At 49.6% G+C, this 14,601-nt stretch overlaps 2 protein-coding genes across 5 annotated transcripts in view; one reads left to right on the top strand and one right to left on the bottom strand.

Moving 5' to 3' along the window:
- The window catches only part of LOC108152746 (histidine-rich glycoprotein), an 86,721-nt gene that overhangs the window by 15,524 nt on the left and 56,596 nt on the right, over positions 1-14,601 (bottom strand). For 2 of the 4 annotated variants that reach the window (XM_017282295.2, XM_017282297.2), the window contains exon 3: positions 13,702-14,341. The exons of the other annotated variants lie outside the window; for them this stretch is intronic. In XM_017282295.2, the coding sequence (XP_017137784.1) occupies positions 13,886-14,341 (456 nt within the window). In that variant the 3' untranslated portion in view covers positions 13,702-13,885. Of the gene's footprint in view, positions 1-13,701; positions 14,342-14,601 lie in introns of those variants that run through there. 4 annotated transcript variants of the gene reach the window in all.
- Positions 1,318-6,245, top strand: LOC108152745. Its single transcript, XM_017282294.2, has 2 exons — positions 1,318-1,489; positions 2,001-6,245. The coding sequence occupies exons 1-2, from the start codon at positions 1,484-1,486 to the stop codon at positions 4,830-4,832; spliced, it is 2,838 nt and encodes a 945-aa protein (XP_017137783.1). The 5' UTR covers positions 1,318-1,483; the 3' UTR covers positions 4,833-6,245.

Genomic DNA, 14,601 nt, shown 5'->3' with positions numbered 1-14,601 from the left:
TCCCCCTCCCCCTCCCTCCCTCTCTCTTGTAGTTGTAGGCGCAAATTGCAAACAGAAGGACAGCCAGGAAGGACGACGACAACGTACCCCATAAACTGACGGCTTATGGCAGACAGAGCACAAAGCTCCAGCTCCAGCTCCAGTTCCAGTTCCAGTTCCAGCTCCTCTTCTCTGCTCTGCTCTTCTCTTGGGGCAGACAGCAGGCGGCTGGGGTGGCGGTGGCGTGCGTGTGTGCACAATATTCATATATCACAAGGATAAGCGCAATGCAGCAAACGTCCTTCCAGACGTGCTGTCGCTCCGGTGCCTTGTGCCTTTGCGGGGCTACTGCCGCTGCCACTGCCACTGCCACTGCCACTGCTACTGCCAACTGCTTTGCGAGGCATGTGGCATGTACCATGTAGCATGTGTGTCTGTGTATGTGTGTGTGTGGTAACTTTTAATTATTTGCGAATGTTGGCGCCAGACGGCGATGTGCGATGTGGCGATGTGGCGATGTGGCGATGCGATGCTGACTTGTCCTGTCCCCTTCATTGATTTCTGTTTGCCTGCTTTCCGCTGCTGACCAAAAGGAGCGCCGCAGCGCCGCTTAGAGGGAGGCGCCCAGGACACGGATACGGACTCCCTCCTGCAGGCACACAATCGGTGCCTGCCCCCCCGGTCAAGGCAGCAGCGTCAACGTCTACGGGCACAGGCAGTGGCAGCCTCATAAACTTTGAGCGCCATAAAATCTGCTGGCAGTGCAATAAAAATTCCCACAGCGGGAGAGTTTGGAGATTGGAGACAGGACGGACGGCCGGACGGACGGACGGACGGACACGTTTTGGCTCCCTTCTACGGCTCCGACTCCGACTCCGACTCCCGGAGAAACGCATAAAACTAACGCAGCGTAAACGCCGCCGTTGTCATCTGTCTCCTCGTTACTCGTTCGTTGGTTCGTTCCTTTTTTTTGGCAGCTTCAGCACAAAAATTTATCTTATTTATTTGTTCGACTGTTGGACTGCTGGACTGTTTGACTGAAGGCCAAAGACTCAACTCCACTGCACTCCATCCACAACACGCCCGATGAACGCCAAAGCCACAGCCAAAAGAAATTTCTGCATTTTGATGCTTGACTGATTGCCAGTCAGGCCATCCATGGGGTTAAACTTTTATATTTTGTGAGATTTCCCTAACCAAACCTCACAATCAGCTGGCAGTGATGCGTGGGCTCCTATCGCCCGATCTGGCAACGCCCTACGGCGTGTAGAGGTGTAGACTTTCGGCCAGAAAGGGAAGCGAGGCGGCCATTCCGTGTAGAGTGGATGCCAGAGCAGTGCCACTAGCTTTTGTTCGAGAAACCGCACAGAATTTCCGCCAGAAAGAGCAATTCGTGATTGTAAAACGATAGAACCACAAGTTTTCTTTGCCGTGAATTTTGATATTCGATCCAAAAACTGCCGTTTCTTTGCTGATTTACCATTTTGTGAAGTTATCAGCTCGAATGTTGGTACGTCTCTCTTTTAATGGACAAAAGTGCCATAAGTCTGAGGAAAGCATTCGGTTTTGATGCGGAAATGTGTGCGCCTGTGCGGCAGACAGACGCCAAGCGTGCCGCACACGCGCACGCACACCTCCACACACTCGCACAAGCCTCACGTATGAGAAAATTGTGTGCAATTTGGACAGAAAATTGAGGAAAAACCTGTGGAAATATCATCGCAGCTTTTAGGGGCTTTTTGTGTGTGTTTTTAGGGTAAAATTCTTACAAATACATGTGCAAAGCCAGAAAGTGTGAAATTTTGCCAATAGATTGTTGAAAATCCAAAGAAAACTTGTGCAAATAATTAGTGAAAAATATTTAAGAGGTTAGAGTGTTTGTTGGAAAGAGTTTTGGTACGATTTTGGCTTCTCCAGGCCAAAGAAAATATTATTATAATTATATTTAAAAGAAATCAATAAAAATAATTAAATTATTCCTCAAATCTCATCTTATCGCTTCTCCTCTCCTTTTTTTGCAGTCAAATCGAGCTCATCTGTGCGCCCGCAAGAGCCCTCCTCCGCACAAGATTAACGAGCGGCGCCTCGTGTGCAGCCCCTTTTTGTGGCAGCAGACCGCTGAACGCGATCGCGGCAAGCAGCAGCCGCAGCAGCAGCAGCAGCCGACGACGACGACGACGACGAAGACGAAGACGATTCCACAAAAAGTTGACCTCATGACGATGGCAGAAGGCACCGACCCCATGGGGCATCATCATCACGCCGCCGGCACACACAATCCGCACTACCATGCCCCCCATCCCCATCACCATCCGCACCAGCCGCACCACCATCCGCCGGGGCCGCCGCCACCGCACCACCAGCAGCAGCACCAGTACCATCCCCATGTCTACCCGCCGCCCCCGGTGGCGGCTGCGGCGGCCCACTCCCACTATGCGGCACAGCTGCAGCAGGGGTATCCGCATCCCCACGGGGGCATGGGCATGCCGCTGGCCCTGAGCCTGCACCAGCAGGCGGCGGCAGCGGCCGCCGCGGCGGCTGTGGCAAGTGCCGAGCAGCAGAACAACAACAACAACCAGCCGTGCGTCGTCAACAACAACATTGCGGCATCGTGGAAGCAGCGCAAGCGGAAGCGCCTCTCGGCGGTGCTCGACCAGCTGCACCACAACCACAACGACACCATCGAGAGGAGCAGCAGTTGCAGCCGCAGCCGCAGTCCCCAGAGTCCCTCGCCACAGGCACAGGCACAGCCACAGCCGCAGAGCAATGGCTTGGCCGCCTGCAAGACGGAGCCCATGGAGGAGGACGAGGCAGCGGAGGATCAGGAGGAGCAGGAGTCCCGCGGTGAGGAGGAGGAGGAGGAGGAGGAGGATGACTCCATGGAGCAGCAGGAGCAGCGGGAGCAGGAGGAGGCTAAGTACATCAAGAGCGAGCACACAGCCAGCGATGGCGAGGAGGAAGCGGCTTCCGCGGAGGACATCTCTGGCGAGGATCTGGAGCTGTCGCACAGCGACGACAACGACGGCAACGACAGTCCTCGCATCAGCATGAGTCCGTTGCAACTGCAGGCTGCTGCTGCCTCCGCCTCCGCTTCCGCCGCCGGGGCTGGTGCTGATGCTGATGCTGCCTCTGGAGCGGCTGCGCCGCAGCAGGTCCCCAAGGAGAATCCACTCCATGTGGAAATCAAGACTGAGATCCCCAATCCGTACGATCGCTACTTTCCCATCCACTCGCCGCTGTTCGGCTACTATCTGCACACCACGTACTTGAACGAGGTGTTCCGGCGGCGCCACGATCTCTACCCCTCCCCGCTGCAGCACACGCCCTCGTCCATTGCCTCCGAGACGGAGACATCGCCCCCGGGAGGAGGGGATCGCAAGGGTCTGGGCAACCCGAGCGCCAGCCAGATGCTGCCACACGCTCTCCTGGCGAAAGCCTCGCCTCCGCCGTCGCTGCCATCGCCGCCGCGCAGCGAATCGTCAGTGCCCACTGGCGGGGCAAGCAAAGCCACCACCGCCACGAAGACGACGCGCAGCGCAAAGCCTCCAACCGAGAAGAAGAAACGGGGAGCCGCCGCCGACAAGAAGAAGCCCATGCCGCCGCCACAGGAGCGTCCGCTCGATCTGTGCGTCCGCAGTGAAACGGAGATCAAGAAGTACAAATCCTCGTCCTCCGGCGGCGGTGGCGGTGGCGGTGGCAATGCCTCGCCGCCGAGCGCCTCGATGATGCCACCGCCTGCTGCATCGTCCTCTGCCGCATCGATGAGTGCCGCCAGCAGTCTGGAGAGCATGAATGCGCTGTCGCCAGCCTCCAGCAGCCACTCGGGGCACACGCCCATCTCCGCCTCCGCCAGCCATGCCGCCCCGCCATCATCGAACCAGCAACAGCAAATGTCGCCGTACGCCAGCGCCATGTCAGCGGCCCATGCAGCAGCGGCGGCGGCAGCAGCGGCCATGATCAAGATGGAGATGCATCCCCATCCGCACCAGCATTCGCATTCGCATTCGCACTCGCACTCGCTCCACCCGCACCACATGCACCACCAGCAGCATCCGCACTCGCACTCGCACCACTCGTCGACGGTGGGCGTGCCCGTGATCAAGGGGGATGTGGCATCCCCCACCACCAAGGAGACGGTGGCATGGCGCTACAATCTGGACGTGTCGCCCGTCGTGGAGGAGATGCCGCCCGGCTCGGATGTGGCATACGTGTGCCCCACCTGCGGACAGATGTTCTCGCTGCACGACCGCTTGGCCAAGCACATGGCCTCGCGCCACAAGTCGCGCAATCCCGCCAACGACATTGCCAAAGCGTACTCCTGCGACGTGTGCCACAGATCCTTTGCGCGCTCCGATATGCTCACGCGCCACATGCGGCTGCACACGGGCGTGAAGCCGTACACGTGCAAGGTCTGCGGGCAGGTGTTCTCCCGCTCCGATCACCTGTCCACCCACCAGCGGACCCACACGGGGGAGAAGCCATACAAGTGCCCCCAGTGCCCCTATGCGGCATGCCGCAGGGATATGATCACGCGCCACATGCGCACCCACACGCGGTACGAGTCGCGGGGCGGCGACAGGGGTGGCAATGGTCGCGAGAGCCGCGAAGGTCGTGGCAACATGGAGGAGCCCCCGCAGGAGTCGCCGCTTCCGCTGATGGACATGAAAATGAACATGAACATGGGCATGGGCATGGGTATGGGCATGGGCATGGGCCTCAATATGGGGGGGCATGGTCTCTCGCCCATGAACATGAGTCTCCTGCAGGAGGAGCTGCTGCAAAAGTCATCCGCCCAGGCAGGACTGAGCCTCGGCGGCCCCATGCCCATGGTGGTAAAGACGGAGAGCGCCTAACAGCGGCGGCTGTACCTACAGTATGCGGCAGCCTCGAGGCAGTTCATGACCTTCTAAGACGGGGGGAAAACCGTTCTTATTTTTTTTATTTTTTTTTTTTGATTACCGGAAATCTCTGCGAAGACTGAGGAAAACCTAATTACTACCTACAGTTTAAAGATATAGAATTACGATCCCTAAAACAGACACAAACACACACAGACACAAGGGAGAACGAAAACGAAGATAAAGAGATCTTAAGATGGAGAGAGAAAGGGAAAGAGAGGAGCGGAGAGGAGAGGAGAGGAGAGAAGAGAAGAGAAGAGGAGACCTACCACCCACCACCCAACGTATTAGCGATTAAAAACTATGATTCTACTACTAGTTCTTAGCGTCTTAAAACTATGATTCTAGTTCTAGTTCTTAGCGCGTAGCATGTGGCAGAGAGCCAGATAGCCAGATAGCGAGTGTCGGTGGCATCTTCGTGCGGATACAGCTAGCAAATTCCATGTTCCACAAAAACACTTAGGCTTAAGATACACTTCGGGGGTCATCCTCCTCCAGCATTTTCTTGTAAGGAAACATTTTTGAAATTATTAAGCAACGAAATGACTACGAAAATCACTCGCTACAACGAAACGGAGCTATAGGGTATATAGGGTATCTACGGGGTCTCAACGCAAAACGCAAAACGCTAAACGCACAACGCACAAAAAGGCATTAGTTTATAACTTTAAAACTTTAGTTTTAATTTTAATCTTAATTTTAAAATTCCCTTAATTTATTTATATCTTAAAAACTCAACAGAAAACAACAATTTCGTATTAATTTATATTTAATTTTTTTTTTTTATTATATTTAATTATAAAAACAAATTTTTTTGTAAACAAAAGACAAAGAATTCTCCCAAGGGCACAAAAACAAAAAACAAAAACACATTTCCATTTTTCTATTTGAAAATCTTTGAAATACAAATTGAAAAAATTAATTTCCTTTTTTTTTTGTTCAACAAAAATGATTTAAAAATTTATTACTTTATTCCAATACTTTTTTGTTTTCATGAAATGAAATTAAAAACAAACAAACAAAAAAATAAAAATAAAAAAAAACACCTTTAAGTTTTTTATTTCCCCCCCTCTCCTTGAAGGGGAACCCCCTTTTTGGGTTCGTTTTCAACGTTGAAGTTTTTCGTTATTTATTATTGGAAGCGCCCTCGCCCGCGATTATTGATGGATTAATTGATTATTAGTTTGTACCACTTAGAATGTTTAAATAAATTATTAACTTATGTTATATTAGTTATTCTAGTTATCGGTTATGAATATTATTACGATTAGCGATTAGTTCCACAAACGTTTTTCACATAAATAAAAGAAACTAAAAAGAAAAAGTCTACCCCCGAGAGGGGGATACAAATGGCATACAAAACAGAAACAAAATCACATTTGAATTATTATTTCAATTTCCAATTACATTTCCATTCCATTATTATTTTTTCAGATTTTCTTCTTTCTTTTTCCTCAGTTTGGACTGCTTTATTGAACTCTTTGAATTTGCGATGGCATTTCTAAGATACATTATATGCAAATATATCTTCTTTGATTTTTGAAAGTTTTTGCCAAAGTTTGAGCCAAAAATAGTGGCGTATTTTCGTTGATTTTCAGAATTGTGCATCATTTCCCCCTTTTTTCAATGTTCAAAAATTACTTGTGGCACGAAAACATGCATCACTCCGAGCACTCAACACCCGCGAATCGTTTCAGATTGAACCATGAAGATATATATGTTATATACACGTATTCCTTGCATATTTCCCTACATATTTCTCGGTTTTTTCTTTGTCCTGTTTGGGTTTTTCCTTCGTGGGAAAACACAAATCATTTCAACACTCGCGACTTGGGTTTCTATTTTCACTATTTTCTATGATTTTGTATTTCCCTGATATTCCCTTGCCGCTTTTCGGATAAACTATATTTTCCAGCTTTTCTTTCTTTATTTTCGTTTGCCCTAAAGTTTTTGCGGTTGGAGCCTGAGGAGCCCGAGGAGCCTTAGGAGCCTTAAGGGCCTTAGAGCCGGAGACGGAGCCGGAAACTGGCTTACAAGCTTTTAGGCAATGGGAATCGCTTACAAGGTGGAGGCAGGCAGCAGTCGGTCGTCACGAAACTGCACTGTGGCACGCAGGCAGCCAGTGCCACAGTGCCAGTCCCCTCCCCTCCTCCTTCTTCTTCTGCCTTCTATGTGCGATGGCTTTTCGGCAAGTTTTCCCACGCTTGTGGGGGAGGCAAAGAGAAGAGGCAAAGAGTCCTTGTTCTGCGACATGGAAATTTCTTGGGGCCTTAATGTCCGGACGACACGAAGAAGGCCAGTCGTGGGAGTTGCAACGTGTGGTGTGTGGTGTGTGCGGTGTGCGGTGGGTGGAGTGTGTGGTGTGCGGTGTGTGGTGTAGGGGGCATGCCACCACTTGCTGCATTGCAGTTTGCGGCTAATGTTTGACCTTGTTTTCCAATGACTAAATTAATTCCCTAATAAGTGAGCGCCAGGGGGCTGGAGGCAGAAGGCAGGTGGCAGGGGCACGAATGCACAAAACAAACACGAAACTGCAGACATGCCACACACTGCCACCCACTTGCCACATGCCTGGCTCTTCCTCTTCCGCCGCCTCCGCCTCCACCTCCGCCCCCTGTTTGTGTAATTAAGCAGTGAAAATGCTTTTGGTGGCATACAGCAATTGACAGACATTGTGTCTGGGGGTCTGGGGCTCTGGGTCTTTGTGGCCACCTCTCCTCGCTGCCGCTGCCGTTGCCGCTGCCCCATAAATCAGGTCGAAGGGGCAGCTAAGTAGCCTCCATGTTGCACTACATCAAACCCCTCCCTCCAGACCAGACGGGGGGGGAATTGTCGGGTGACTTATGTGGCAGAGTGTATTAGCCGTGGAGCCTACAAGTAGACGGGATGATGCCGCATTGCATAATCCGTTGCATACGCCTGGTCGTGCATCATTTTGGCCGCTGACATTATTTGCAACGCGCTTGCAACGCGCTCTGCTCTCTTTTTCTCTGTGTGCTTCTATTCTGTGGCACGCATAAATCTCTAAACAACGTAGTGCCGTGCCGCGTGTCGCGTGCGTTTATTATCACTTCCTTTCCGGAGAGCGGGGCATCCATGTCCCATGTCCCATGCCCCATGCCCCATTCCCCATGTGGCATTCATCCAACTTTTCTTTTGTCTCCGCGTGAGCGGATGGTCGCAGATTTATGGCCATCATTTGTAATTGCAGCGCGAAAATTGAGTTTGAAGTTTGGTCAACGGGACACAGCAGGATCCAGCGAAGGGTCCTCCAAAGCGGGGCAGTGGCAGTCAGCGGTGGCATGGTGTGGTCCATTGTTTCCATCCACATAATTCTCTCTCTTTCCAGACGTGTTTTCCATGTGATTTAGGGGCACGGCACTGATCGATGGCCCACTCTTCACAGCCCCCTCCCCCCTCCCCACACTCCCCACTCACCACTCCAAAAAAAAACGCGATATTGTACATAGAAAAATCACCAAAACATAAACCATAAAATATCCAAAGAATAGATATATATATTAGCTATAGTACTCTATATTTCCGTCACACGGAAGTGCCTTAAACCACAACAACAACAATTTTTGATACTCTTAAAAGCAACAACAAACAAACAAACAAACAACAACTCCTGTAAGATAGAATTTTATGCATTGTACATTTGAGCGACTTTTGCCACGGAATATTAATCAATTTTTTTGACTAAATAAAAGACACAACTAAAGCATAAATATATATACATATATACATATATATATATTTACCAGATATACGTAACAGATATTTTTAAACAAACTAATAAAAATGCAATTTTTAGTGTTAAGATTTTTCACTTTAACGCTTCTGAGAAGTTACAACAATTTTAAGCATTAAATGCTTTTTGCCTACAAAATAAAATAATACAACAAAAAAAAAAAACTCATAGCTAAAAACACTTTTAAAAACAAGGAAATTCCTTAAAAAATTTAACAACTGAAAATTATTACTGAAGAAAACGGAAGAAAAAATAACATAAAAACCTAAAGAAATTTAAAAAATATATAAAAATAAATATAATTAAAATTTTTTTTTTTTAAGAAGAAGAAACAAATAAAATAAAAAAAATCCAGAAAACTTTTACTAAAATCGCTTTGTCAGACATATTTTCATAGTGCTTTTCGAATTTTAAAGTGGAACAAACAAAAAATCTAATAAAAAATATCTACTGAAAAAACTAAAAAAAAAAACATCTCAAAGCTAACTAAAAAAAAAAAAATAAATCATGTAAATTAAAAGCAATAACTAAACGATAGCTAATCGATTGATCACAAGACTTTTCCAAAACTTCTTAGCTTACTCTTTGCCTTTTAGACCTTAAGGAATTTGAATCAAAAAATATATATAAAATATAATGAAGAAAGATCTACTGATATTGATATTGATATTGAGAGTTTTACCATAAATTAAAGCCATGCTAAGAGAGAGAGAGAGAGAGAGCGAGAGAATCAGTGAGCAACATTGTGATATTAGTTGAGAAAACAAAATCGAATCACTTCCAAAATGCTATTTACCATATAATTTAAGGGGGAAACCGATGATCCCCAAAAAACCTAAAGCCCAAACCCCAAAACCCAAAACCTATCCCTATTCTTTCCGTAACCATTTCGGGATCTTGCGATCTTCCCCTCCACATCGTTTAAGGTGCAATAATCCACATTTTTGGTATTTTCTTGTGGTGCTATTTGTAGAGAGCAAAACGCTTTGGTTTAGTCCCTACGTTTAAGCCTCGTTTAGGCCCTAGTTTAAGCTTGTTCTAAGCCCTAATTTAAGTTCCATTCCACAGACAATCCTTAGCTGTTTATGATTACGATACGAAACACTCTTAGACACTCTCTTTAAAGTCCAACTAAATTATGAATAATACGAGTATTTCCATTAGGATTCGTCTCTAATTAGTTTTTTTCTTCTAAACAACAACAAAAATACGAAAATAAATAAACGAAATGAAGGAGAGGCTGCTTTTTGGAATGCGTGGATAATGTAAAATGTCTTCTGTGCGAGACACCACTACCCCTTACCCCCTTACCCCCCGTCGTTGCAATCAGACGGAAGGGTGGGGCAAAAGGGCCATAGGAAGGTGGAGCAGGGGACAGAGAGGGAGAGAGAGAGAGAGAGAGAGAGTAATGCGCGTAATAACAAACTGCAGGCGTAACTGAAATGCCAGGCTACTGCGCTTCCAGTGTCTCCTTCGGAGTGGATGCCTCTACTCCTCCTTCCAGTGGCTACCTTCTGCTCCTCCTGTGGATGCCTCCTCCTCTGGGTATATGCTGGGCGAAGGCGTTGGCCTCCCCAACGGACGACGACGACGGAACGGGAGGCGCAACTGCGGTAATTACAATTGCCGCCGGACATTGAGTCCCAAGTCCCAAGTCCGAGGCTCTGGCAGTGGCAGTGGCAGTGGCAGTGGCAGTGGCCGAGGCTATGCTGCCACAGCTGTGTGGCAGATCCTCACAATTATATGCTGCCACAAGAGACGCATGCGCAGCAGCAGCAGAGGCAGCGGCAGCGGCAGCTTCCTGGGTTTCATTTTGTTTTGTTTTTTGTGTTTTTTTTTTTTACGTTTTTATTTGAGCAAATTGCTGGCAACTTGGCGATCCACTGCCGACTGCTGAATGCTGCTGCCTGAATGAATGACTGCCTGAATGAATGACTGAGTGACTGACTGAATGATAGACTCACTGACTGCTTGGCTGCTGCTGCTGTTGCTGCTGCTGCTGCAGCCTTTGGACTGACTGACAGTCTGCCTTGGCATCTGTTTGGTGGCACATCGCCCATCCCCATCCCCATCCACTACGTGCGGGCGTTTTCCTTAAGGAATGCACCTCCGCTTCATTCTGCTGCTCCTCTGCTGCTCCTCGGCTGCTCCTCTGCTGCTCCTGTTCCCCCAAACGATAATGATGATTGCAGTCTAAATTATGATGCCGATGCACAGCACATCTCGGGAGGAGAAAGTGTAGCATCCACATCCACAGAAGCTGCCAGCAACATCATCGACCCCGTCCCCTTCGCCAACCCCTTCCCCAACCCCTTCCCCAACCCCTTCCCCAACCCCTTCCTCCTCGAGGAAGTCAGGGCTGTGTCGCCTCTTCCTTTTCGCGCTTCTCTTCTCCTGCCGGGACTGCAGATCCGCTCCTGTTTTATTTAGCATAACTCCTGCCTCCTCCAGCAGCAGCAGCAGCAGCCGCCGCCACAAAAAAAATCTCATAATTGCAAAGCAGTTTGCCGCAGGTGCGCCACCCGCCCTGGATGTGGATGCAACACAGTGCTTGTGGCAGTGGACGTAAGACAGAGGACTGAAGACAGCAGCGGACAGACTCCTGGCCGGAGGAGGACATTGGACAGACGATGGACGCCAGATGAGCAGCTCTGATAAAGGCAACAAACTGTGGCACGTAAGTAGATTTTGATACCCTTTAGAGGGGATGGAAGCAGCGACTAAAGCACAGGAAACTGGTCCTCTCCTTTGTAGATATAGATCTCCATAGATCCTTTACCATAGCTTCCCAAAAAACATTCTATCTATATTTTTCGAAATTTATTACACAGCAAAGATCGAAATACTATATCTAGAGGATATCTAGAGGGGAAAATCGATGGAAAAACCAGTATTTTAGGAGGAAATCCATCTGAAACAAAATGCAATAAAAAACGTATGAAAATACGAACACTTTTTGGGGTATTCTTTAGGGTATCTAAAGCTTCGACTTTGACTTCCAGTCTACCCTTTTGCTTGGTGCTGTTGCTGCCACATCCGATGGATCCCCCGCCCCTGCCCCATGCCCCATCCCTCGCTCTGCCTCATGGCTGCTGGCTGTTGGCTGTTGGCTGTTGGGTCTCCTCGTTCGCCTTCTCGTATTTAATGCATTTGATCCTTGGGATGCTGTTGAAAATGAACTGCTTTCGAACATGCAATCAATGTTGCCTCTTGGCCTCCTCCTCGCCGCTCCTCTGCTCTCATCATCTCTCCCCTGTCCCTCGCTTAACCATCGCCTCCTGTTCCATGGCTCGAACCAATATCGTGGCAATTTCATGAATGAAAATCTCAGTTCTCGTTTTTTGGACATGTTTTTTTTTTGGATGAGGCAGAGGCTGAGGCAGGGGCAGAGTGTAGGAGGGTGGGTGGGGGGGGGCAACATCTTATAGACGAGACACGCACACCCACACACACAGAATGTACCGAAGTTCTATCCACATTTTGCCTTCTTTGTCTGCGCTGCAGCGCTGCCTCTTTGGCGACGCTTTTGTGTGTGTTGCAGCTGCAGCGCATTAACCTCGTTCGTTCCTCTGCTGGTGCCTCTGCTGCTGCCCCTTCTGCCGACGCCGCCGCCTCCTCCTCCTCCTCCTCCTCCGACTGCCTGCCACAACTGCCTTCGGAGTTGGCAAAATATTTACCAAAGTGATTAAGATGCCTGAGTAATTTTTAACACAATTACGCTGCCAAACAGACGACGGACTTGGACTCGGACTCGGACTTGGACTCCATCTCCCATCTCTCGAGTCGGAGTCGCAGTCGGAGTTGGAGTTGGAGTCTCCTCCGATCTGTTGCTGTGGCTGCTACCTCACTTACACACCAAAAGCCAGCCGATTGCAGCGCCCGGTGTGTGTCTCGTCTGTCTGTCTGTCTGTCTGTCTGTCTCTGTGCTGCAGCTGCAATGCTGCTAATGACCAGTGCTGTGGCTGTGGCTCTGCCTGTAGCTGTAGCTGTAGCTGTGGCATGGACTGTGGCAATATAAACTGTGGCATTGTCTGCCTGCCACTTCCCGCCACCCAAAGATCTTGTGTGTGCCTTTGCCATTAGCATTGTGGCACAATCGTAGCGCGTAGAGGCATCGGCATCGGCTCCGACTCCGCTCCGGCGGGTGTTCACGCATCAGCGTTTTTTGACAGCTTTTTTGCTGCCACACACACTACACCGCCACCCCCACCCCCACTCCTTTGCCTTCCCCTCTGCACCTCCCTCTCACCTTCCCCTCCCCTCGCCTATGATTTATCGAATTCATAAACTTTTGGCAGGTGCTGGGTGTTGAGGCAGCAGCACCACAAAATGTTGCCCCATTCAACGCACGACGAAGCTCTCAAGTCGTGCCGCATTTGGTTTAGTTTTGTGTTGGCTCTCGTGTGGCACGACTTTGCCGCAGCCACACAAAACGAGGCACCGAACTCTTTGCTGAAATATTTGGCCAAAGCGATCCTCCAATCCTTTGGCTAATTTCCCCTCCCTTCTGGTATTCCCCTCTGCTTTTCCCTCAGCAATGAAAATGAAAATGAGCGCGGCACGCGTTGCGGCAGCGCCGCACGACTGGAAAATTGGCAGAAGCAGAAGCAGAAGCGCTTGCCGCTGCCACGTGTTGCGCATGCGCTTTGGCCTCTCGTCTATGCAACATGAGTGCTGGTGCTGGGGCTGGGGCTGGGCCTGGTGCTGTGTGCTGCACGACGCCCTCAGCGTTTGTCAGGGTCGACTGCGTTTTGTGGCAACTGCAACTCGAAACTGCTGCATCGTGCCACAGCAGTTGCAATTGTTCTTCATTCCCCTACTTGTGGCAACAGAGAGTACTCGTCCGTCTGTCCGTCCGTCCGTCGTTCTGGTGCTGCGGTGCATGTGCCATGGGAATGGCGTGAGGCACACAGCCAACAGGCAACACCTTCACTCTCTTTTCTGCGGCTCTGCTGTGGCCCGCGATATCGCGATGATGTATGGTCATGGCTGCTGCTGCTGCTGCTGTCCCCCTTTGAACGGGCCCCTCCCCCATCCACAGATTGTAGGCGTCAACTCACGTTTATGCTTTGTAGACATTATCGCGCCTGTTTATCTTTAAATTGCAAGTAAATTACTTTCGTGGGGCTGCAACTCCACGCGAATGAGCGAATGAGCGGATGATAAATTGTCTGCTGGATGTTGAAGGCTCTTCTGAATGATGATGCCCCTGGAGAGGGGGCAGCGGCAGTGGCAGGTGGAATCTCTCTCTCTCTCAATAGTGCGTCTCTGTGATCCTTAGCTTTCCATATTTTCCATGGAGTTGATGCTTCGCAAAGGACAACAGACTCGCATGGCTGTGGACATCCAAATGGGGCTTGTAGTGCACCAAAGCGGCGTGACTGTGATGGTGCACCACCGGCGCGGCATGCAGATGCTCGTAGTGGTGGCTGCTGTAGTGCGGCACCGTCTCGTAGTGGCTGCTGTAGTGCGGCACTGCCTCGTAGTGGCTGCTGCTATAGTGATGTGGCACGGCGTCCAAGTGATGGTCATCGTGGTGTATGATGGCCGCACTGTGCCCCAAATGGATGCCCTCCGAATGGTGTACTTCGGCGTCCGTAAAGTGCGGCAGCTCGTGCTCCAAATGGTGCTCCAAATGATGATCCAAGTGGGGCAGGATACCGGCCTGTGCCACGGCCACAGTGGCGGCTACCAAAATGCACATGAAGAACTGACGGAAAAAGGGAATTGAAGGTCGAAATGTTAGAAAAGCGCAAAAGGGGAGAGTGGGGTTTGGGGATGAGGGATCGGTGATCGGATATAAGAAATCCAGAATCATGGATCGATAGTCAGCGCTTATAGATCACAGATTAAGGATCGAAGATCGATTATCAAAGAGCTCAGCTCAAGGATCAGATACCAAAGACCAGAGATATAGGATAGCAAATCCCAAGTCACGAATTGGGGATCTTAGAGCAATTGTCAGGGATC

Source organism: Drosophila miranda, chromosome XR (genome assembly GCF_003369915.1).
Source record: "Drosophila miranda strain MSH22 chromosome XR, D.miranda_PacBio2.1, whole genome shotgun sequence".
Lineage (NCBI taxonomy): Eukaryota > Metazoa > Arthropoda > Insecta > Diptera > Drosophilidae > Drosophila > Drosophila miranda.
The sequence above is the reverse complement of the archived record's forward strand: the minus strand, read 5'-3'. Positions and strand labels throughout refer to the sequence as shown.